Consider the following 25,777-nt stretch of genomic DNA (forward strand, 5'->3'; position numbering starts at 1 on the left):
GGTGTAATGTGTTGTTTTTGGAGAACACCCTTGTATGAGCATGGAAAGACAAATTAGGATCCGTATCATCAGAGTTTGGCAAGACTTTTAGTGTTGGCTGCCAACTTGGCACAACCTCCATTATCTGGGCTTGGAACCAGCAGTGTAAGACAAGATCACATTGGTGGAGTTAATTGGGTTCAGATGAAACACACTACAAAATGAGCCCTGCCTTTGAGACTAGGTGCACCCTTTGAAGATACTGTATTTGGGTCTGTCTCCTATAACTTGCTACCTGTCCCATGCATCGTGAATTGGGACCCACCATTGAATGGGTTTCAAGTAAAATAATGTCTATTCTGAAAATCTGAAAATCAGCCTAATCAGATGAATTTTGATCATCTGATTTGAGCATTATTTGCAAAGCTGTTTTTTTTTTTTTTTTTTTTCTTTCTTTCTTTCTTTCTTTCCTTCTTACTTGAGGAGGGTGGGTCTTGGTGCAACGGTTGGGTTGCTCCATTGCAACCTGGGTGACTAGGGTTGGAAACAACCTATCTGTATGTGCAGGGGTAAGGCTGCGTACATCTGTCTCTCTCCAGACCCTGCATTGGCGGGAGCCTCTTGCACCGGGCTGCCCTTTTTTCTTTCTTTCTTGAAGTAGATCCTTGTCCTTTTTATGGGTCTATAATGGAGCTCTCGTCAAGGTGGTTGTAGAACATTCTGTATAGGTCCCAAATCCTGCTTAGGCTATTTCTGCTCCCTGCCAAAAAAATCGTTGTAATCATGATTTTTGGTTCAGCACCTCATGTACAGTGGTGGTATGTTTTTTCTCTTTCATTCCATGCTTGGTTTTTGTTTGGGCACTTCATGCATCTGTATACTTGTTGTACACAGTCTATTTTTCCCTTTAATGAATTTCACACCGCAAGCATGTTTCTCATTCTAACAAGGCCCTGCAGTTGGCCATGATGCTAGTCCAATGTTGTGCGTGGCCTCCTGAGTCAGAAGGCTAACACTTAACCTATCCATTTAGGCGTGCTTTTAGATAATGTCTCGGCATATTTATTGGTAAATAAACAAGTAATTGTCATGATCTCATTACTGTGCCATTGGGTATTGGAAACAATTTTTGACTTTCAACTTTCATTTTTCAGATTGTGGCAAAAACCATCAAGTCTTCTTTGGATGAACTGCCTGGTTTCCCCAGAACACAGATTGGATTCTTGACTTTTGACAGCACGCTGCATTTTTATAATTTGAAGGCAAGTGATCTTTCTGGAACTGATTACTTTGGATCATTCTTGATCATATACATGCTCAGGTGTATGATTTGGCAGATCATTCAACTACAGAAATGTTTTGGTGGAAGGCGACTCAAATGTAGTGGTGTGATGGTTTAAAAGCAAGGCATTATGAGCTTGGAAATACAGGTTACCACGAGGGAAGTTAGAAATTGGTTACTGAACTAATGACATTGATTTGAGCACTTAGATCTGCCAAAAGCATGACTGATGCACTGGTAGCCAAGTCAGGGGATGAATAGGGAACAACTGTTTTGATGGATAGCCCCTCCGGGACTTAATTATAGCAAAGACAGTGTATCTTGTGGGGATTGGTATCTAGGGCTAGCCTATCAGAAGGGGTGCTTGAAACAATCATTCTTGTACATAATTCTTTTTAACATATTAATTAATTTCTTGATTGTTACCAATAGAAAAAAAGTCTCAGGTGTAGCCCACATTAATCTGTAATTTTGCTTGCTCCAGTCATCTTTGTCACAGCCTCAAATGATGGTGGTGTCAGATTTGGATGATATATTCGTACCATTGCCAGATGATCTCCTTGTCAATTTATCAGAGTCAAGAAACGTGGTGGATGTATTCCTAGATAGCTTGCCATCAATGTTTCAGGAAAATTTAAATGTGGAATCTGCTTTTGGTCCAGCTCTTAAAGCAGCCTTCATGGTTATGGTACATTGCCTTGTGAATGCCTGTTAAATGTTTTCTTTTCAATGTTTTATTTTCTCTCTATGACTAGCATCTATCGTGATGCTAGGACATTATGATCATTTAATGACTTAACATCAGTTTGTACTGCACTTGCACAACAGAGTCAACTTGGAGGAAAATTGTTGATATTCCAGAGTACACTGCCATCTCTTGGTATTGGCCGCTTAAAGTTACGTGGTGACGATCCTCGCGCATATGGAACAGATAAAGAATATGCATTAAGAATACCAGAAGATCCGCTTTATAAGCAAATGGCTGCTGACTTTTCCAAGTTCCAGATAGGAGTGAATGTCTATGTTTTCAGTGACAAGTACACTGATATAGCTTCCCTAGGTGCATATTATATTGATATTGACTATTTAAAGTGCATCTGTATTCATATTTTCAAGATATATATTTTTTTGGCGACAGGAACACTTGCAAAATATACTGGTGGCCAAGTGTACTACTACCCAGGTTTCCAATCAAGCATTCATGGTGAGAAGTTGAAATATGAGCTCACAAGGGACCTTACAAGGGAGACTGCCTGGGAAGCTGTAATGCGCATAAGATGTGGGAAAGGTATTCTGCTGCTATTCTGTTTCTTGTGAGCTTGTGATCCTAGCTCTATTCGTTACTTAGCAGATGAATTTGTAGGTTAGTATCTCAAAAATGCAATGCACATTCTTGTTTCTTGTTTGCCAGGGGTGCGGTTTACTACTTATCATGGACACTTCATGCTAAGGTCCACAGATTTATTGGCACTTCCAGCTGTAGACTGTGATAAAGCCTTTGCAATGCAGTTGTCTTTGGAAGATACATTACTGACAACTCAGACTCTGTATTTCCAAGTTGCTCTTCTGTATCCTTCAATTCTTGAATTGTCTGGCTACCACCATATACAGGGATGCATGTATTAGATATAATGTGTTGCCTTTCCACACAACTAAGGTACTTGTATCATGAAAAAAAAATAGAATGTAATTTCTGGCCATTTATTTGATCTATTATCTGCATCTCACGTTGTAATTAAATGTTATGCATCTAGAATATTCATGAAGGTGGTACTTGGTTTCTTATTTGGTTATCCACTGTTGGAAATATTTTTCTGGCTGTGAATCTAGCTCTATTTATTCCACTGTTATTATTGGGTTTGAATATGGTTAATGATCAAGTCCAAGATGGTACTGTTAGAGATGTGAAAATATGCTATTGACTTTTTATACTAGTGGTTGGAGCTTCCTTAATTTGCAACAGATACACTTCATCTTCTGGTGAAAGGCGTATCAGAGTTCATACAGCAGCGGCACCTGTGGTAACAGATCTTGGAGAGATGTACCGCCAGGCTGATACTGGTGCCATTATTTCCTTGTTTAGTAGGCTTGGTAAGATTAAAATTAGCAATTCTGTTGTTTTTTTTCATTTGTTGATTTGTAACATGTCAAAGAAACTGACATGATTAAAAGGACAATAATAACCCTTTGTTAATTGAGTAAAATACCTATCATGTGCTTTCTCTACCCATTTGCATCATAACTGAAGGGGAAGAGAGTTGCCATTGATGGAGAAGACATTGATTCCATAATAGGGAAGTAGGATGATTTCTTGTCCTAAATGCTTCAAGAGCTTCCAGAATTCAAGGATTTTTTTTTGTAATAAAATAAAATTTATTAAAAGGAAAAAGAAAAATACGAGGAAGGTGACCAGAAAGGACCCAAGTATAACAAAGTTCATCAACAACTCCATCCCAGAAACACAAGTATGGCAAAAAAAAACCAAAAACAATCTTGATTGGATCAACCCCAAATAAACCACCTTTCAATCTAGCAAATACTCTTGAGACCTGAATATTTCTGAGTTTTCTTTGAGTTCTAAGTCGTCTCAGTTCTGAAGGAATCTTCTTGAGATCATTTGGAAATCTAGAATGCTTGTTGATCCTGGTGATATTGGATCATTTTGGCTCATCTAGGTGAAAGTCTATGATATTGGATCATTTTGCTTTGGCTCATCTAGGTGAAAGTCTATGATATTGGATCATTTTGCTTTGGTAACTGAGGCATGGCGATGAGGAAGAGATGAGGATGGAGGAAAGGATGAGGGGGAGAAGAGACATTCGGTTTTAGGAGTTGACATTGGGGAGTTCATAAAAAAAAGAGTTGACATTGGGAAGGTTGGGAAGATGGAGAAAAGGATGAGGATGCTGAACGCTTGTCTGGTAGGAAGATTTGTTGGACTGGATCTGGATGTAGACAAGGTGGAAGTGTGGGTGAGTATTGAATGGGGATGTGACAAGGTTATGGGGGTTTGGAAGTTGGACACAGGACTAAAGTCTTCATGTTCCACTGTGGAGATTGGGCTGAGAAGGTGCTGGAAGCAGAACCAAAGATGGAGAGGGACCTCGACCTCAGACTGGGGTGGTGGTTTCCTGCAGCAGGTGCCTTTAATGAAGGATGAAAGAGTAAGAGAAGGTCTGTTCGGATTGCTGTGGTTGGAATACCATTACATGCTTGGAGTATCTTTACATTTGAAGAGATAGGGAAGTACTGCAGGAGGTTTTTGAAATTTGACGATGATAATAGGAGCTGGGATAGATTGGATATATCTGGACTACTAGTAGAAGTAGAGGATGTTGCAGACATTCTGAATAGAATGAAGTTGCTATTTGCAGTGGAAAGCTACGAATTAAGGATAATTGTGGAAGGAGAAGATTGTACATCTTTGATCTGGGCTTAAAAGAATAGTGGGAAAGGCGAAGTTTCATGTGAGGGGGAGGAAGGTTTTGATAGTAGGGACATAAATCACAGTGCAGACAGTGAGAAGATGAAGAGTCATTCAGAGGAAGATGGAGATGAGGTGGGGGGGGGGAAGGGCAATTGTGATATTTCGGATAAATTGAGTTAGGGGGACTTGATAAGGAAGGACATGTGTAAGGGAGACGGGGAGTATAGAAAACCAAGGGACACATGAAAATGGTGGAGGTAAAGAAACAACATGGGGGCTGAGGGTCCTAATGAGATATTTAGGTCGCATGGGGCCCACAGGCTAAGAAGAGATTTTAACAATTTTCAAAGGAGCCATGTCTCAAGAAGGAAAGGGGGAGGATTTGAGAAAACAGGGTGAAGATTGGGTGTGGGTGATAGGGAGGTTTGGGGAGGCGAGAAGAAGTTGGAGGTTCGGCCAGGGAGAGGTATCTTTTCAGCGGAAGGAAAGTTAAAACATCACAAGGAAGGAGACCTACAAGGAAAGAAAATGCCAAGGAAGGTTGTTGCTACTCAGGGAGGATGCTGCAGCCACTCATAGGTAGTGTTTAGTGGGTTCTACACCACTATTGTCCAGCTCTTCTCTTCTGGCGGAGGGAGTACTGGTGTTCTTGGTAAAAACACAGTCAATAGATGAAGGCATAGAATCAGTGAATGGTGAAGAAGATGTGATGAGCACGAAAAGGCCTGATGATGAAACAGCCTGAGAAAGAGTTAACTGCTCCTAAACACTCTTAGGCTGTCGGCCAAGGTGGTGGTGGAGGAGAGACATTCGGTGGAGCACCATTGGAATGAGTCTAGAGAAGAAGGGGATGTTGGTAGGAAGAGGAAGACCACGGAAGAAGTTGGAAGGGGGAACTAGAAGGTAATAATGTTTAACAGGAGAAGAAAAGTTGGGAGCCTGATGCAGGATCGGAAGGAGAGAAGGGAGGAGAGAAAGAGGTTAGGAAAGGGTGCCCAGCGAAAAAAGAGGGGGGAGAAAGAAGAAACAGTGAAGGGGAAAGAAGGGCCTTGGAAGGGCTCCATAAAGGTAGTTTGGAAATTAATACTTTAGTTTATTATAAAAAAAAATAATACTTTAGTTGAGAAGGAGGTAACAATGGGAAATATCTTTGGATTCAAGGAGGGCTTTCGAACAGTTCAAGAAAGCCGAGGAGGACGAGAAGAATAAGAGAGGAAAGCCTGGTAAAGAACAGAGGCTGGGACGAAGGAGGAGAGGGGGAGGAATTAGGAGGGGATATGTAAGGAGGCGGAGCTCAATTGCGTCAGGGGTCAGGTAGGTGGTTAAGGATGAGGGTGTATGAGTTGGAAACTTGGAATACCAGGGGTTGGAGGGAGAAAGAGGGAGAAAAAAGAATAGTGGTTAGGAATGGAATCAGGCAAGAATCAGAGGCAGCTCTGTTTTAGGAAACACATTTGGATTCCTTCAATATGAATCTGAAGTAGGAGATTTGGGGGAGGGACAGTGGGATTGGCTGGAATTGGATGCTGAGGGTATTTTAGGGGAGTGGCCATATTTTGGGAACCAGGGGTAGGGGTCTACAGGAAGATAGGTGAAAGGCTGGCGGGTTTTTGGTTTCAGTATGTTTGCCGGAAGCGAAAGGAGACCGGTGTTAGGTTTTAACAAATGTCTGGAGTTGTATCTCCTTGTTGTGTGTTGGTTTAAATGGAATGAGAGGAACAGGAGATAGATGGAGGATAAGCCCAAAAGTATCGAATTGCTGGCAGCTTAGTTTGGGCATCTTAACTCGGTTGGATTTTGATGATCCCTGATTTTGAACAAGATGAACAGTTCAGATCTGGGGGAGAACTTTTGGAATGTTCCAGATATTCTGAATTGTAGCTGTGATCAGTTTGCATTTTTGGTTATTAGATGTTTTGTTTTGGTGAGGTGCCCACTTGTCACTTCTTAACCTGTAACCTCTTTTCTTTTTAATAAAATTTCTTTTTCTTACCCTTCAAAAGAAAAAAAAAAAGAGATCATTAGGTATTTTTGATAAGTAAACGAGATTCATTAGATTAAGATATGAACCGAGTTTGGTACAATGTTGGAACACTCCAACCAACCCAGATATACAGCTTTACACTTTTTCCCAAAACGAAGTATGTTTGTTAAGCCCCTGCTCTGCTAATACATCTGCCATCCCATTTGCATTTCTTCTAATCCAGCTAATGTTGGTGTTCAGTTCTCTTTATTGGTTATCTCCCTGAATACATGCCTGTAACTCCAAGATGCTGAAATTGATTGACTTGTCCAAGATATGACCAGTTGTGAGTTCCCTTCCACTTCCAAATCTTTGACAAGGTGTTTTGCTTGCCTTAGTCCTTGTGGAAACGCCAAAGTTTCAGTTCTAACCGAATCACCAAAACCAATTCATCCTGAATAAATGGCCACCACCATATGATTTCTAAAACTCCTACGCCTGCCCTTACCGAGTTTCCTATGGAACTACAATCAAAATTCAGTTTCAACTTCTTTTCAGCCAGGGCTACTTCTGACCAAGATCTTACCATATCGTTCACTGAGAAACAATGAAATAGTTGCAAAGTTTTTACCCAATGTGTAACTCTTATATTTATACCTTCTATAAGCTCCTAAGACCTGTTCTTCTCGTTTGGCAATTCTTTGGTTTCTTTCTTCCCAGAAAGTCCACACTAAAATCACATTCTTCTCAAAAGTCTGATATGCTTATGGTTTTTTGTCTTCTCTGGCTACATCCTTTGCACTTCTAACAGGCCTCAATCTTTCTTGAACATCTTCTTTGATAAGATTATTATTTTCTTCAGATCCTACTCCATTCTTAATCCCAGGCTTCCAATTTCTCTTTCAGTTCCTTTAACATTTTCTTATCAAATTCCTCCTCACCCAAGAAGATCAAACCCAAAGATTTGTTTACCTCTACCTCTGTTTTCACCGGTCTCCAAATCAATTGAACTTTCAATTACATGAATTTCAACGGTAAGAACATCTTCCTCGTTACATTTTCTTCGGCATCTTCATCATCTTCACTTTCAATGTCAACTTTGTCCTGTAGCGGTTTAATTCTGTACTCTCTCTTTCTTGGATAAGTTTTTGAGCAAGATGCCATGCCATTATCTTCTTAATGGTCCATTTGCATCTTAGTTGAAGAAGAGAGCTGCCATGAATGGATAAGAGATTGATCTCATAATAGAGTAGTAGTATGATACTATGATTTCCTGTCTTAAATGCTTAAAGAACTACCAAAATTCAAAGAATGTGACATCCATATGAACAAATCTTGTTCTAGTAGAAACACCAAGGCAACAATACACTTTCTAAGCATATCCCAAAAAGACACACTAAATTCAAGATCAAACTTAGTTCTATGGGAATGAAAAATTTGGACAAAACAAGTCATCCAAGCAGTTGTATGCAATGTTTTGAAAATCATAATCGTATCATAAATCATAGAGAAAATGAATCAAATCGAATCGAATCGAATCGTGAATCGTAAGATTATTTTATTTTTTACAAACTTGTCAAAAAATTAAATATAGACATATTAAAAGGATAAATATATATAAGAAAGTGACTTTACCCTATTCTTAATCTATATCTAACATACATGTACTTAAAATAATAGAAGTTACCACTTATACAATAGAAGCCTAAGATGATTTAATCAAGTTTGACTTGAAAATCAAACAAATCTACATACAATGACCTATATATATATATGGGCTTTTGGGCTACAACTCCTACCATTCAGACACATGGCTTTTTATGGCATTTTCTGAGAAGTTGCTGTTAAAGCCTACAGCCCAGTACCACCATTCAAACAAGTGGCCTTCTCATTTTCTAGAAATCTAGACATGTGGCAATTTTTGAGAAATTCCTGCTAAAACCCACAACCCACTACCAGGCTACAACTCCTTACCATTTAGACACATGGCCTTCTCATTTTTTTGGAAAGCTAGACATGTGGCATTTTCTGAGAAGTTGCTGCCAAAACCCACAACCCACTACCACCATTTTCAATCCATTCCTAAAAAAATGCAGAAAATGCGAAGGTGGTTATCCACAATCACTTCTGCCTATATTCTATCAATTTCACTTAATCATTAACCTTCTACGTATTATAACAAAAGAAAATTATCCATATTCTAATAATTATTGAAATGCTATTTTTTTAAATTTTAATAATTATTTAAAATATTAATAAATATAAATTTAACAGTATTGATTCCATAATGTAAATTTAACATTACTGATTCCCCATACTTAATACGGGGTCATTCACTAGTAGTAAAACTTAAAAAGTAAACTCAATTTCTAGTCTTGAATAATGTCATAAGTCATTTTCTAGTCAGAGCTTTAAAAAAAGTCTCCCATGGCAAAGCTAAACATAACAAAAAAAAAAACAAAGTAGAGATCTAATTCTTAATTGAATTTATTTGAATCATAAAAAGCGTAAGATTTATGAATCAAATCATAGGATTCAAACAAAAATCATAAGATTTTTGCAGAAAAAAGGATTTAGACATAAGATTCGAATCGAAAGCTTTGGGATTCGTGATTCAAACTGTGAATCATATTGTAAATTGTAAGATTTTGACAACATTGGTTGTAAGTGGACTGGAAGAGACATCATCACTAGAATAAAGTAGACTGGAAAGTGTTTTGAAACCAAGGACTTGGGTAGAATACTGTTGCACCATTTTCAAACATTCTCTGTGAATGTTATAGTAAGAACTTGGGTAGAAGTGGCACAGTCTGCTAACGAGAAGGATAGGGTAACTGTGGAATTGAAACCTCCATCAATTGACTTTGTAAAATTGAATTTTGAAGGGAGCACTTTGGGCATTCAAGGGATGGCTGGTATAAGGGGAGTTTTCTGAGACTCATATGGAAAAGTGCTGGATTTGTTTCAGGTCCTATAGGAGGAGGTGAGTCATATGGAAAAGTGATGGCCTTGTTTTGGGCTCTATATGATGGCATTGCTCTCTCTGCTATGACCATCAGGAGACCTTACCAACCAGATGGTTGGCACCTTGCTACAAGGACACTGTGATTGGTAAAGCAATCTGGTTTTTCAGCAATTAGAAGTGGAGGGGGACTTGAAAGTGGTCATTTCTTGGACAAGATGCAATAGTCAAGTTCCTTGGATCTACAAGCATGCTTTTAGAGAAATTGTAAGCCTATCAAGGGAATTAAATGTAGCTTTTAAGTGGCTGAGAAGAACTGCAAATGGGATGGTGGATGCTCTAGCAAAACAAGGGGTTAATGGGCAACAAATGTTTTGGCAAAAGTGTAATTCATTTTGTATTTTGAGATGGCTGATGCCTTCCAATCTATTGTACTCATTTTTATTTTTGTAAACTTCTCTTTGCTGATCGAATAAGGAAAAATCGTTCTATGAAATCAATGAACCAAGTGAGAAACCTCATCTCTGGAGCACATCAAATATATCCATGAAAATGAGAAAAACCATCTACAAATAATAAGAATTATGATATCTACCTGTACAAGCAACATGTTATGGTCTCCACACATCTGTAAGAACAAGATCAAAAGTACTAGAGCATCTTTTATTATTTGAAAAATAAGACTGTCTTCAGTGCTTTGAAATTTGACATCTTTCACATTGGAGACTGGACGGAAACAAAAGATACCAAGAAATGTAGGACAAATGCGAGCCAAGATGAAGAAAAGGCTTAAAGCAATCTGTTCCTTTTCTTCATGGCCACTCCTAATCGTCCTTCTTGAAGTAATTTCCTTAGAGATACAACAACTATAAAAAACTAACTGAATGGTGTAAAGGTTTAGTAATGCTGCTAACACAAAGTAGATTATCACTTATGAACATGTAAAATTGTGGCGAAATTCAAAGCACTAGAAATCCTAACATGACCCTACCTGGAAATAGGTGCAAGTGACCCATTAGCATTAGACACATTATCACTACCTGAGGTCAGACAATAAGAATGAAACAAAGATGAAATGCTGGTCATATGGTCGGATGCACTGGAATCTATAATCTATGGGATGGACTTATGGTATAGCAACATGAGCAGTAACATGTATGATTGTATCCTCGAATTAGCACATGCAGTGGGACTAGTGGAAGTGGATGTAGAAGCAGGGATAGAATTGGTGAAAGCATTCTCCAACTGTAGTAAATATCTGTTGTACCTCTTTGTATATGCTCCGTCTACATCTAATGACTCCATAGAAGAGAAAGGAGGGGGGACAGTAGGACCAGTAGCCACGAAGTCTGACTTTGTAGTAGATGAAGCCACATTGGCACTACTCTTCTTGCCATTAGTCTTTTTGAAACTAGATGCAAAGAATTGTTGGTGAAGCTCCAAGCATGTCTCACATGTATGTTTTGGCTTAATTACATGCACCGTCCTCCTTCACATTAGAACCACTACCCTTACTCTGAGGAGCCTTAACTCTATATATAGCTAGAGCAGAATGTTTAGGAGTAGGTGCTTTCATCATGACTTCTATGCTCCTCACTATGAACTAGAGAGTAGTTTGGGAAAGAGACAAATCACCATGCCTGAGAATATGCTGCCTAGTAATATTGTACTCTTGATTCAAGTTGGCCAGGGATTGAAAATTCATGTTCCTTTCCACCAACTTCCTGTGTGTTTGCATCTTCCTTACATTTCTATTGTGGCTAATCAATTTGTAGAAGAATGGTTTAGATTAATGTCTCATACATTTAGTAATGGGGTTGTTTCTATCATTGTATCTCTCAATACACAGACACACACATACACTAGTAAAGTAGCACTTGTATTACACCAGGTAAATATTTCATTTCGTTTCATTCTTTATTTCATTTTGTTTAAGTTGTCATGACAATGTTTTCATTTGTTGTTTGATCATTAGACGTGATTATGAGAAGCTTTGCACTTCTCTTCCTATAATGTTGAGTTTGATTATGGATCTGTGGGTGGGTGAAACTCCATCCTTTCTACTATTCATTGGAACTGGGGCTTTTGAAGGAATTTGAGAGTTTTAGAGGTGAGATTTGTGTCACAATTGTTATAATTGCTGGATGGGGTTTATATTGATAACAATAAAGTGGATAGCCAATTATGGACTGGTCATCCTTCTGGGGCTTTCACTATTGTTCCTTTTTTAATGTGTTGGTTTCTTCTTCTCAGTCTCCATGCATTTCTCAGTCAGAGAAGTTTGGTGTTGTCCAATCCCCCCTAGGGTGAGTGCTTTTTGTTGGGAGATTTTACCATGGTGCAATTAACACATGCGACTTATTACAGAGAAAGAGATCTGGCTGGTGTCTATCCCCAAATTGGTGTTCTGTGTGAATCACCTTTGATTTAAAAAGGAAATTAGGGAGTGGTGGGAAGAAAGCAGTCAAGGGTTAATTGGGAGGACATGAAGTTCCATTAAAAGCTAAAGGGTTTGAATGGTAAAATAGCAGATTGGAATATTCGACAATTTGGGAGATTAGAGGAGAGAAAGCAAGAGGTGATCAATCAAATCGAGGTTTGGATGCTAAAGAAGCTGAGGGCACTTTTGGGGAAAGTGATAAGGAGAAGAGATGGACCTCATGGAAACAATTGGAGGATATTTTATTGAAAGAAAAAATAAGTGGAGCCAAAATTCTAGACACAAGTGGGTAAAGGAAGGGGGTAGAAAAACAAAATTCTTCCAAGCTCTAGTGAATAGTAGGAGGAAAAATTTCATCTCAAAGCTAGAAGACACCTGAATGAGAGGTTAAGATTAGAAGGATTAGATTGTCCAAGGTTGTTGGCAGACCACAAGGATTGGTTGGAAAGAAGGTTCTATATGGAAGAAATAAAGGAAGTTGTGTTTTCAATGGATAGAGCTAAAGCATCGGGGCCGGATGGGTTTACAATGGCTTTTTATCAAGATTGTTGGGACATTTTAAAAGATATGATGTACTGAGTTTTTTTTGGAAGAGGGATATTAAATCCTGGACTGAATTCCACTTTCAATGCTTTGGTCCCAAAGAGACTGGATGCAAATCAACCAAGACAGTTTAGACCCATCAACTTGGTTAATAGCTTCTATAAAATTGTTGCAAAGGTGCTTCCTCGAGGATTAGATCTGTGCTTTCCTTATATGGTCTACTCAAATCAAGGGATGTTTGTTAAAGATACACAGATTATTAATCAGATCTTAGTTGCTAAGGAGAGTGTTGAGGAGCTTAAAAGAATTGGAAAAATGGGCATAGTCTGTAAGCTTGATCATGAAAAGTCCTATGATTTGGTGGACTAGTCCTTTGTATTAGAAGTGATGAGAAATTATGGATTTGGAGTTAAGTGGTGCAAATGGGTTCAAGGATGTATTAGAACTTGCCACTATTCAGTTTTGGTGAATGGGACTATAGTGGATCACTTTCCAGCTAGTAGAGGAATTAGACAGAGAGACCCTCTTCTCTTTTTCTATTTACCTTGGTTGCTGATGTCTTAGGGAGATTAATATATAGAGCACACTTGAGAGAGTTGGTGAGAGGGTAGAGAGTGGGATGGAATGGAGTGTCTATCATCCTTTTGCAGTTTGCTGATTATATAGTATATATTCTGTGAGGGAGATGATCTCAAATTGGTAAGAAACATGAAATTGGTGGTTCAACTATTTGAGCAAATGCCAAATTTGAAAATCAATTTTAATGTGAGTTGTGTAGTGGGAATTAATATGGATGAAAGGGAGATGTCAGAATGTTCAACTATTTTGGGAAGTGAAGTTTCACATTGGCCTATGAATTTCTTAGGCCTTCCATTGGGAGATAATCTGAGAAATGGAAGCTTTTGGAACCCTGTTGTGGATAGATTTACAAAGAGATTAGCCTCCTGGAAAAAGGAATTATTTATCTTTGGGAGAAAGAATTACTTTGATCAAGTCGACTTTGGCCAATCTGCTTGTCTGTTTTTTATTGGTTTCCAAAATCCTAGTAGGGGTTTCCAGAAGGTTGTAGCATGAATTTAACATGGTCTCGTGGGTGGTATATCTACATTTTTTTTTTTTATGAATGAATAAGATTTTATTAAAGAATTATTTATCAAAAAAAGATTTTATTAAAGAACGATCAAGAGGTTAAGTCATTACAGGCTACCCATGGAGGGGCACAAGCTGCTACCTCTCCTAAAAAACAAGAATGGAGTATTACTTCAGACTAAAACAAAAAGTTACAGAACTGCCCAAAAAAATTGTTCCCTTGAGGCCCCTTGCTTATCTAACCCATCTGCTAAGGTATTTGCTGTTCTGCCCACCCATTGTGAGGTAATAGTCATGTTCCTTGAAAACCAATTAACTTTCCTCAAAAGGTCCCTGTAGCACCATATAACTGAGCCTGGATTTGTCAGCCATCCCACAACAACTTTGGAGTCTCCTTCAATTACCAGGTTATGTTGGTATATCTACCTTAATGCCATAGATTATTTCACATTTGTTGCAAGCTGATATGTAGAGGGGAACTATATAGATATATAGATCATGGTGAAAACATGGTTGCTTAGAAACATACCAGTGAGACCAGTGGGTGGTACTCAGCTGCAAGTGCATGTAATTCTGGGTTTAAGAGTTCTCCCAATTAAGCTTTTCCTTTGTTATGTATGCATCTATATTTGGTCAGTAAAAATAATTAGGATGATGAACTTGTTGTAAAAGTGATTGTAATGCAGGGGTTAAGGTGTCCACTGAGATTGGTCCAACAAAGATATTATAACAATTACTGATAAACACATTTAGCTGTGTGTTTTAATAGACCCATATTACCTTTTGCCAACACTTTGCCTGCTATGATACAACAGATGCAGAACATCAAAATGAAGGTTCCTATCATCTCTGTTAAAACTTGTGAACCCATAAGCTCCATTTAACACGGATAGAGAGGTATGTGCTAGGAACAAAAATAGTCCTTGTACATTTAATCTTGTTTTACAATGCAAATGGAACTTAGAGTGATTTGACATGAGAAGCAATGACCAGTTGTGCTCTCTGTAGTTACATCTCAATTACTACTTATGATAGTATGGGCTCCTTCACTCATCCCATATTAGCTTCTACACTGGCAACTCAATGTTCTACACAATGGCAACCACCAGACTTGTTCTAAATATTAACTTTATTAATAACTTAGAATAAAAAATGAAAACACATTACTTTTGGGCTCAAATATTCACATATAAACATTAGAAATGAAGGTTACTAAATTCTGTGCAAAATTTGCATGTAAATTATACCACAATAAGTAATCGATCAAAGAAAAAAAAACCACAATAAGTAGGACAAAAATTAAACCAACAATTAAACATTGCTCTTATGATGTAAAAGGAAATGGGAACCATAACAAAAGCAGGCAGAAGAACAAAAAAATATCACCACAAATAAATAAAAAATTGAACCAACAATTAAACATAAGTCTTATAAAAGATTAATTTGTAAGAAAGGTGTTCATGGAGCTAGAGGAAAGAGACTGAAATAGAGATGTTGAAATATTATAGTTAAATTGAGCAAGAATGGAGGGAGAACTTCTATTAAATTTGGGGAAGTTGATGTTATAGCTGCTAATACCAAGTAGGCATGATCTTGGTTAAGGAGTTGGTGAGTAGAGAATCCTGAGCATAGAAAGGTAGAGTCTGATTAGGGTGCTGCTGCTGTTGGAATACAAATGATTTCAGTTCTGTCCTATTAATTTTGTGAGGGTTTTGTTGAAATCATAGGGGTTACAATCTTTTGTTGAGAAGTCATTGTTTCCATGTTTCTTCTATCTCTATTGGTGATATTTTATTCACCTATCATTGTACCTTATTATTTTAGTAGTTGTTTTTTTTTTTTCTTTTTCTATAATAAAAAGAAGTAATACTGTGTTATTGCCCCAGTCACCTAAAGTGCTGTGCAAGTCATCCTAGAGTGTACTCTCTGGGGTAGTAACTGTTTATAGGTCAACCTTGTTAATCCCTTCTTCCACCAGGGAATTTTCTGGCTCATTAACTGACATGGAGAAGCTAAAGTGCAATCCTTTTGGAAGCTTCGATAGCTCATCTCGTGTTAAGTTCCTATTTCCTATTGGACCAGAATTGGTCATTAAGATTTCTCCATGTTCAACCATGTCCTTTCTGTATTGTGTTGGGTGCTTCAATTTTAGTGTAAATTCCATAACACCATGTCCAACCATGTCCTTTCTGTATTTGGGTAACATAGTCTCTTGTTATGTTGTTTCCCCCCTTTTGGTAATTATACTACTTGATCTTGAGTTGGTTTCAGCTTCTAATATGAACCAATCAAATCTACAGCAATTGAGAAAACTTTGTCTTATAAGCTGGAAGATGCACCATGTTCAACCATGTCCTTTCTGTATTGTGTTGGGTGCTTCAATTTTAGTGTAAATTCCATAACACCATGTCCAACCATGTCCTTTCTGTATTTGGGTAACATAGTCTCTTGTTATGTTGTTTCCCCCCTTTTGGTAATTATACTACTTGATCTTGAGTTGGTTTCAGCTTCTAATATGAACCAATCAAATCTACAGCAATTGAGAAAACTTTGTCTTATAAGCTGGAAGATGCACGCAACTTTATTCAGCAGAGGATTGTGAAAGCCCTTAGAGAATATCGAAATCTCTATGCTGTGCAGCATCGCTTGGGTGGCAGGATGATATACCCGGAGTCATTGCAATTCTTGCTTTTGTATGGATTAGCACAATACAAATCCGTACCACTCCGTGGGGGATATGCTGATGCTCAGCTTGATGAACGTTGTGCAGCTGGTTACACTATGATGACTCTACCTGTTGCAGCACTATTGAAGCTTCTCTATCCTAGGTTGATTCGGATTGATGAATACCTTCAAAATGTAAGGAAGTAAGACTTGTTTTATTTTCCCTTGCAATTATTTTAAATGCTAAATTCTGTGGACTATAACTATGTTTCTTATTTGCAGGCGTCCATGAAGATTGATGATTTTGGAAAATTTTCAAAATCATTACCATTAGCCATGCAAAGCTTAGATTCCAGGGGTCTATATATTTATGATGATGGGTTTTGCTTCATTTTGTGGTTTGGGAAAATGCTTTCTTCTGATATTGCTGTTAATTTACTTGGAATGGACTTGTCTACTTTTCCTGACCCATCCAAGGTTTGATTTTTGATTTCTGAGTTTTAGTGCTTTAAGATTATTGATTTCATATAAGGTCATTGGTTTACTTATATTGTTTTTAAGTTCTTATTCGTTATCTATGCTGAATGTCGAGAATGAATTTTGTGGTCCCCCAGCATGCTAGTCTTTCCCCTCATTGGATTTGAACAAGAAATAATTGAATTTTTTGATTACTTTTTGAAGGTGTTGATTTGCACATACCCCATGTAAACCAGAACATCTTTAAATTGATTGCTAATAAATTATTCTTTTAAGAAATAAAGCATCACTATTTTTAACCTATATCACTATTAATAGGGGTATCTTTTTGTTTTCACCTAGACTTTGCCCAATTTATGGAAAATAAGGTTTTCCTGCTGCTAATACTTCTGCTAGAACTTTGATTGCTTGGCCAATGGCATCTGCCTAGTCCTAATCTAATTAAATTAAATTTGGATGGCTGCAGTTTGGGAAACCAAGTTCCTTGTCCATCATTTTAGCTTTGTACTCAGGACCTATAGGTCATGAAAGCTCATTAAGGGTTGAACTGCTTGTGGTGGTTCAAGGGCTGTAATTGGTGAGATCTCCCAACATTTTCTCTTTGATGGTGAAAGGGGACTTGAGTAATAATGGGTTGGCTAAAGGAAAATAGTAGAGGTCCATGTTGATGCAAATATCAAAGCAAGGAAAGAATCCATGGAGAAACAAATCAGTTTTTCCATTCCCATACCAATTTTAGAATTGTTGGTTTATGGATATTGATATTGTTTCAGTTTTTTCTTTTCCTAGTCACGTGCCTTGAGAAGATGATATTGAGTTTTCCTGAAATTTACTATTATTTTGAAATTACTGTGGTGACTTTTTAACTTACTTTTTATAGTAAATCTCTGTCTTTGCTTTAAGCTAGTCTTAGTAGGATTAGTAATGAGATATTAAAGTTGTTTTAGGGATTGGAGTTCTTATTGGAGTGTCCCCATCATTACCTTTGGATTTGTCTTAGTTTTAAAACAATTATAAGTTGTTTTGGGTCAATTTCTGATGTGACACCTGTTTTTTTTTTTCTTTTTGATAAATGAGTGAAGTTTTATTAAACCCGCAAATAAGAGTTACATGCAACCCGTGGAAAGGCACGGGATGCAACCTTTCCTTTAAAGCTAATTACAGAATTATAAGTACAAAAGAAATTACACTGAAGCCCAAAATAAAGTATCCCGGGAAACCCCTTGTTTTGCAAGTGAATCAGCCAACGAGTTTGCTGATCTGCCTACCCACTGAACTCTGATTGTCATATTCCTTATTAACCATTTAACCTTTTTGAGAAGATCTCTAAAACCCCAAATCACAGTGTCTGGATCCTTCAGCCAACCCACTATCACCTGAGAATTCTCTTCAATAATTAGATGCTCCATGCCTAGCTGATTTGCAAGCTGGATTCCTTGTACATCAGCCAGTAATTTGGCCCTTAAAGAGTCTCCCACACCTGCTGGACCTGAGTACAAAGATATCACGATCTTTGTTTCTCAGCACTCCTATGCCTGAAGGTCCTGGATTTCCTCGGCTACTTCCATCAAAGTTCAGTTTGATAAACTCCTCCCTTGGTGGCAGCCATTCAACCCCATGTCTGTCCTTCCTGGTAGAAGTATTAGCTACTGCTAACCAGCTTCTCCACAGGTCATCAATAGAGTATGCATCGAAGATCTTTAGAGTTTTCAGCCATTGAATTGCCCTTGTCAAAATACATTCTTTAACTTCCAAGAAGCTCATTTCTTTTTCACAAAAGATTCTGGTGTTCCTTTCTTCCCAAACTGTTCACAACAAAGCTGCTCTTGTGCACTTCCACATAATTCTCCCTCTCTTTGTGTGCCATTAAAAAATAGATGGACTAAGCAACAAACTAGTATTAGATGGCAGGTTCCACCTACACAAACAATGTAAGAATCCAATTCCATAAAGCTGTAGCAAAGGAGCAAGAGATCAGTAAGTGGTGACAGTCCTAATTTTGAGATTTACAAACCTTTCGGGTTAGGGGGTCCAAATTCTTGTGTTAGGTTTGAGGGGATCTAAACAAATAGACAGTGAAGACAATAAATCTGAAACACAAGCACTTTCATCATCACGTAATCCTCTACGGAAACCAAAATCCCAGTTGAGGGCCATAGAAGAATCTGAGTAGGAAATAAAACTGGAAACCAACTCTTCCTTATAAAGGGGAAGAGGGCAAAGAGAGGGAAAAGGGTCTTTAAGAGGTTGGTTTCTCACCCAAATGTCTTCCCAAAAAAGAACATTGTGTCCAGAATTAACATCATACCTGACTAGATTGAGAAAATGTGGTAGAATTCCGTGAGTGGCCTACTAGGGTGTTGCAAGAGTCGCCTGTCGAAATACCCTGGCATCCCAACCTTTCTGCAAACAGCCATGAATACTATTCACCACCTTGTGCCACAACCTCTCTCTCTAACGGCCATCTCCAAAGCCACTTCCTTAGTAAAGCTTCATTCTTAAGAACTAGATTTCCCAATCCTAATCCCTCTTCTTCCTTACTCCTATTGACTATCTCCCACCTAATCAATCGATCCATCTTCTCTTTCCCTGGCTCTCACAAGAAATCCCTCATCACCTTTTCTAGCTTCTTGGCATCCCTTGAGGGTATCTTGAATACAGAAAGAAAATGAACCGGAAGACTATCAAGTGTCGCCCTAATCAAGGTCACTCTACCCCCTTTCTGATGCGGAACCTGTTAGAAGGAGAGAACAGAGAGACAGGAGAGAATTGTGTCTTTCCTCCCATGGCTGTTCATTGGTTGTGAACAATAGTTGATTTTACAGACTTATCTATTGATGACATGATCTGTTTTTGGTCCAATGTTTATAGTCATCCCATCTACACTGAGATAGTTTAGAAACCAGAATTGTGTCCTTCCTCCCATGGTTTGCAATTTTGATATCCATGGACATTTCACCTTGTAGAGATGGAGAAATTTCAGAAATATTTCACTAAGATATTTGGAAAATCTAAAAAATTTGAAAGGAATTCTAGAAACATGGAATTTGTTAATAAACCTTTGAGGAATTATTAGAATGAATATGATTGCACATTTAAGGCTCAAATGACCACGACTATCTTCCCTTCATTAAATATGTCAATTAATTGACATTTTGACTTTTTTCTTTTTTGTTACTATATGTTTGATTAATTTGAAAATACTCTTTTGTAGTTGTATGCATTTTACTTTTTTTTATTGAATTCTAGTGGTGTAATAATTGAATAATATCCAATCACCAATTTCCCATGGGTTTTTAGGAAAATATTTTTTAAAAATTATAATGATGTTAGGAAAATATCAAAAAGTTTTTAATAATATTCTAAAATTTTAATATTGATAAAAAAATTCTAAAATTTTAAACCGTAAATATATAGTCCATCAGAGTAATATAGAATATCACTAATTCATCATGGTTCTTTTAGGAAAATATATTTAAAAATTATAATAATTTAATGAAATATTGAAAAAGTTTTTAATAATATTCCAAGATTTTAAACCTTACATGGTCGAAAAAATAACATTGAGGGTGGCACATTTTTTCTTTTTTTTTGATAAATGAATGAGATTTATTAATCAGTAGAGGAGAATAGTACAATGTCCTAAGGAGAGGCATGCGATGCAACCTCTCTTGGTTAGTTAAGTATAACTTTCACTATATTATAACAACTTACAATGTAGCACAAAAAAGGACCTCCCTGGATAACCCCTGTTAGCCAGAGAATCAACCATAGTATTAGATGACCTATTTACCCATTTTACCTCAAACCTCATGTTCCTAGTTAACCACTTTATTTTTTTGAGGGTGGCACATTGGGCAAAAAGCTTGAAGTTGTTTTCAGTTTTTAAGGTCGAAGACTTTTTTAGGGTTTGGGGACTTATTGTTGCCTCTTCATCTACAAGACGACAATTTTTTTGAGGCATGGTCTCCTCCAACAGATGGCTGGAAGAAGTGAACTTTGACGATGAAAGTCATGTGGGTAAATTCAGGCCCCTTAGGCATGGGGGGGGGCATTAGAGATGAAGATGAAGGGATGAGAGATCCATCATATGGATGGCCGTACCCTGCAGGTAGGTTGGGCAAAATTTCAAAAATTTATCTCCCCCATGTGGGAATCACATTCCTTATTTTAGAAAACTGCATTTATAAGGATCAATCTTGAACCTAAACCAAACCAGATCTGAAACCAAAAGGCAGTGGAGGGATATACCTGATACGAAGTAGTAATGACCTCCAATGAAGGTGTTCACGCCCAGGGAAAGATCCAAAGACTGCTTCTACCTAAGATGACACGGTGCAGGATGAAGCAGAATCGACAGGATGGTTCTTCAGCAAGAACAAAATTCTTTAGCAAGAATCTGATGGAGGGCTAGTGAGCACGACTTCAAATTACCTTTTCTGCCAAAAGGTAATATCAAGAACTCTTCTTGATCGCTCCCACAGATGGAGATCGAACTGGTATGGTGGCAAGAGTAGGAGAGAAGGAGACAGTGCAGTCAAACTGTGTTGTCTCTCTCTGGAAATCAGCAGTCACTTAGATGATTTCTATTGCGTTCTGAGGGTTCGCCCTACTCTCCTATTTATAGCCTTAAAGAGAGGTTCTCTTAATCCCATTAGGAGTTTCCTAATCCAAATCTTGTATTTGGATCTGGACTCTCTTTAAGTGATAAGGATAATCCCTTATCTTATATGCAGATAAAGATCAGCCCTTCTAATCTAATTAGAAGTTTCTTGATCCAAATCTTTATTTGGATTTGGACTCTTTGAGTGGATAGGGATAACCCCTTATCCTATCTGCTGGTCTAAATCCCAGAACCGCCCCCTTTTAATTAATCTCATTAAGCCGGTTCGAATTGGGCTTTAGGCCCATTAAGTCTATCGGCTCACTTATCCTCCAAATTGCTGCCCAGCTGGATATCCTTGTATGGGGTGAGACCCAAACATTGATCTACACATCAACCACATGGGTTCAGCCAAGCCTCTGTTACAAGGCCTGGCCGAATTCACTGTAGAAGACAGTGAACCCTTGAGTCCATCACCATGGGCTCTTAATGGGCCCAACATTTACACTAAATGGTACTTGGGTCAAGCCACCTTATAAAAACCCAAGGACTGTGGGCAGATGCAAGATTAGCCCATCAGGTATTACCCTCAATGGTCTTACACTTAACCTCTCAGCCCATAATGATCAAACACTACCCGAAAAGAGAGGACCTCTCCCTTGGCTGCAAGGTACAGTGCTGCACTCTCTACTCACATGGATGCCGAGAATTAAAACCTTTTGCAAACAATTTGTGAAACCATAATATATAAGTATAACTTTATATTAATATATTTTGCAAAACAAATTTCAAACACTTTTGAAATCCACTGCCCGGCAGTTTAGGTTTCCACCAGAGAGTGCATTCCCCGATCATTCACTTTGTCCGACAAAGGGGCTGATCCTGTCACTATGATCACCCACTCAGGTGAATTCTTGGACTCTCAATATACCCCAGGTTTTGACCAGATCTCACTGATTGGCATATCAAAGACAGCCCAATCCGATACCTAGTGCAGTACCATAATCGAGTTTATGGGTCAGGTGTAACATTCCGGTTTTGCCCATCTATATCCAAAGTCCAGGGCAATATTGAAATTTGGTCCAGTTCAGGGTTTCAAGAAAAACCCACACTGCATGTACCTCAGGTCTCACCCTAGCAGCTAAGACAAGCCACCCCAACCAACTTGGCGGCACATCAGTGTTAGCCTTGGCAGGATAAATCTCCCCAGATCTATCCAACGGCTATGAAGATTCTAAACTAACACGAGTCTCATATGTATCCAGTTTAAGGGTATTACACAGAAACACACCATAATAACATGAATCAAATATGTACTTTATTCATTTACATTAAATGTCATAATGTACATCATTCTGATTGGAGCTAAGGGCATACACTGTCTAACAGAAGATGGAAACATTATTGCTCTTTACTCCGGTCCTATGGAGTAGGGTGATGTGGCAAGGGCCGAGTTTCTCTCTGCAACATATGGGGTTGAGAAGGCTAAAGAGTTGGGTATTAATAGACTGATCATTGAGGGAGACTCAAAAACTGTTATAAAATGGTTGCAGAAAGGGGAAGGGATGACATGGCAGCTGAAGAATGGATTCGAAAGATTTAAATGGTTGTCAAAGGACATGTCAATCCAGGTGGGATGGGTTTGGAGATCTGCCCACAGTTTAGCAGATAGCTTAGACAAGCAAGGGGTTCAAAGAACACATGTTTTGGGCACATTTATAATTCTGTTTTGGGTCATCTTACTATAGCTGGTATCTTTTTCAACTTGTTGTATTCTTAATTTTTCTAATTAATGAAATCATTTCAGAGTTATTGATCAAAAAAATTTTAAACCTTATATAGTGTACCAATGAAATCTGAATTATTGCTTACATATTGGAAAAATATTGGAGATATTTGGAAAAAAAGATTGCTAGAAAACTTCCTATTGCAACCTAGCAAAATGGAAATATTTCGGGGATAGTTTGCCAATATCACAAATATTGTGAACCATGCTTTCACCTCAATGAAAAAGAAATATCAAGTTTGATAGTTGTTTCATTAAAAAGTCAAGGACCATAAGGAATAGAAGTTTTTAGGGATCCAACAAGTGATGTTTTGCTAGTTTTCTAGGGCTCCATTGGTTTTGGAAGATTTCCTTAGAGCAGATGTTGAAAGCCTATTACAACGATTGCAATTTATTATGAGCATGGGTGGGTTTTCAGCATATGGAGATTGAGGGAGACTCCTGGATAGTGATTGTGTGGTTCAGTGCTTAACATATTGAGTCTTGGATTTTTGGGCATCATAAGAGGCTGCATATTTGTAATTTAGGGTGAACTGTAAATCAAATCAGTGTTGAGATACTCTAGTTCTCTAGCAGAAAGCTTAGCTGGAGGAGGGTTGGGGAGAGCAGATTTGCTTTGGGGGTTTTCTGCACCAGAATAATGTCATTATGACAGGCTATGTGGCACCCTTGATATATCTTAAATCAAAATTTATGTTATTGCATGCTTTCCTATGAGAGATTTGGTTCTTGCTCCTTGTTGCATGTGGAGCCAGAGGATTATATCTTTCCATCTTTTTGCATTAATATAGTTGTTTGGTCAGGTTACTGATGGAATAGTTTCAGAATTATTTTTCTTGTAAATATCTTCATGAGCTATTTTGATATTTGTTGACTCATGTCTCTTGATATAAGTGGCTTATTTTGTTGGTCCATGCCTCTTAAATATGTCTTAAAGGATTTTAGCTTTATCTATATATTTGATGTTGTCAGTGAGTAGGGATATCTCTCAGAAATTGTAACTGGATCATCCAATGATAATCATGAACTAATTTAAAATTCACACTTCTTTCGTCTTTATTCCCTTTTGGCTTGTGCTTTGGTTTGTTGACCTTCCTAACCTTTTTGATCTCGCAATTCAGGTTAGTCTTTTTGAGAGAGATAATGAGATGTCAAAGAAGCTAATAGGGATACTGAAGAGATTCAGGGAAAGCAACCCTTACTACTATCAGCTGCCCCAGCTCTTAAGACAAGGGGAACAACCAAGAGAAGCTTTCCTGCTGTTTGCAAACCTTTTGGAGGACCAGAGTTGTGGAACCAGTGGGTATGTCGACTGGATGCTGCAAATACACCGGCAAATTCAACAAAGTGCATAATATGGAGGTATACTGAATTTTAAATTAGTTTATTTCTTTCTTTTCTCCTAAGTAGGCCTTGCTTGATACATAAATTAGTTGAAGAAAATTGTAGAAATGTTTTATATTAGTTGACTTAATTCAGATCTGAAGGCAGAAATGAAAAATTATAAGAGAAAAATAATAAAAAGAGTTGTAATTTTGGGGAGAAAAACTGAATGGGATGTGCACCAATTCTATTCATTATATGAGAGTGGTTACAATGAAGAGTAGGACAAATATGCCCATAGTGGGCGACTGCATAATAAAATAAGAACTAACAAAGCACATTAAGGGCCCAGCTCATATAACAACGACATAATAAAAACAGCAGTAGAAAGTAGAAACAGGGAAAAAAATAAGAGAAAGTAGCAGAAAGTTCTTGGAGAAGGAAGAAGAAGAAAAGATTGGAGAAGGGGTGCCAAAAAGTGTTCTGGCTGTGACTGTCATTAGTATTTTTTTATATTAAAAAATATAAATTTGTGTAAAAGGACAATAATACCCTTACTGAGGTGGCTATAACTAGAACTGCTATAAGTAAAGATAATGGGTTGCAGCCTGTGCCCTCTGATCATTGAGGGAGACTCGAAAAATGTGGTAAAATGGCTGCAGAAAGGGGAGGGGGTGACATGGCATTTGAGGAGTGAATTCAGGAGATTTAAATGGCTACCAAGAAGAGGATCTCCTTGGAGAGCTTTAGGAAGTCAAAGAAGAAGGGAGTAGTTTGCAAATTGGATTTGGAGAAGGCTTATGATTTGGTTGATTGGTCTTTTTTGATGGAGGTGTTGAGGAGTTTTGGTTTTGGAGACAGGTGGTGTAAGTGGATCTGGGGCTGTGTTAAGACTTGTCATTATTCTATCCTGGTGAATGGGACTGTGGTTGTGTGGCGGGAGTGAATGCGTTGGGTTGACAATACAACTCTTTGAGCAGATATCTAACCTCAAAGTAAACTTCGATAAGAGTTGTGTGGTGGGAGTGAATGTGAACTAAAGGGACCTAAGGGAATTTGTAGGTGAGCTAGGTTGTGCAACTTCGGATTGGCCCCTGACATATTTGGGCCTCCCTTTAGGAGATAATCCTAAGAGTGTTAGCTTTTGGGCTCCGGTAGTGGAAAAGTTTGAGAAGAGGCTGGTGGCCTGAAAGAGAAATTATCTTTCTTTAGGTGGGAGAGTCACTCTCATTAGGTCTA

General features: G+C 38.0%; 1 protein-coding gene across 7 annotated transcripts in view; it reads left to right on the forward strand.

Moving 5' to 3' along the window:
• LOC148860654 (protein transport protein SEC24 A-like) overlaps nucleotides 1-25,777 on the forward strand; it is a 70,269-nt gene that overhangs the window by 16,255 nt on the left and 28,237 nt on the right. For all 7 annotated transcript variants that reach the window (XR_016112939.1, XR_016112940.1, XM_088984725.1 and 4 more), the window contains 9 exons: nucleotides 1,134-1,241; nucleotides 1,746-1,949; nucleotides 2,090-2,321; nucleotides 2,400-2,549; nucleotides 2,673-2,829; nucleotides 3,225-3,352; nucleotides 16,222-16,544; nucleotides 16,632-16,826; nucleotides 24,337-24,577. Coding sequence is in view for 5 of the 7 variants with exons in the window: in XM_088984725.1 (XP_088840851.1) it covers nucleotides 1,134-1,241; nucleotides 1,746-1,949; nucleotides 2,090-2,321; nucleotides 2,400-2,549; nucleotides 2,673-2,829; nucleotides 3,225-3,352; nucleotides 16,222-16,544; nucleotides 16,632-16,826; nucleotides 24,337-24,570 (1,731 nt within the window). In the remaining 2 variants the exon portion in view is untranslated. The remainder of the gene's footprint in view (nucleotides 1-1,133; nucleotides 1,242-1,745; nucleotides 1,950-2,089; nucleotides 2,322-2,399; nucleotides 2,550-2,672; nucleotides 2,830-3,224; nucleotides 3,353-16,221; nucleotides 16,545-16,631; nucleotides 16,827-24,336; nucleotides 24,578-25,777) is intronic.

This window comes from Nelumbo lutea, chromosome 4 (genome assembly GCF_056320005.1).
Source record: "Nelumbo lutea isolate HS-2025 chromosome 4, American lotus-T2T, whole genome shotgun sequence".
In the NCBI taxonomy this organism is placed as follows: Eukaryota; Viridiplantae; Streptophyta; class Magnoliopsida; order Proteales; family Nelumbonaceae; genus Nelumbo; species Nelumbo lutea.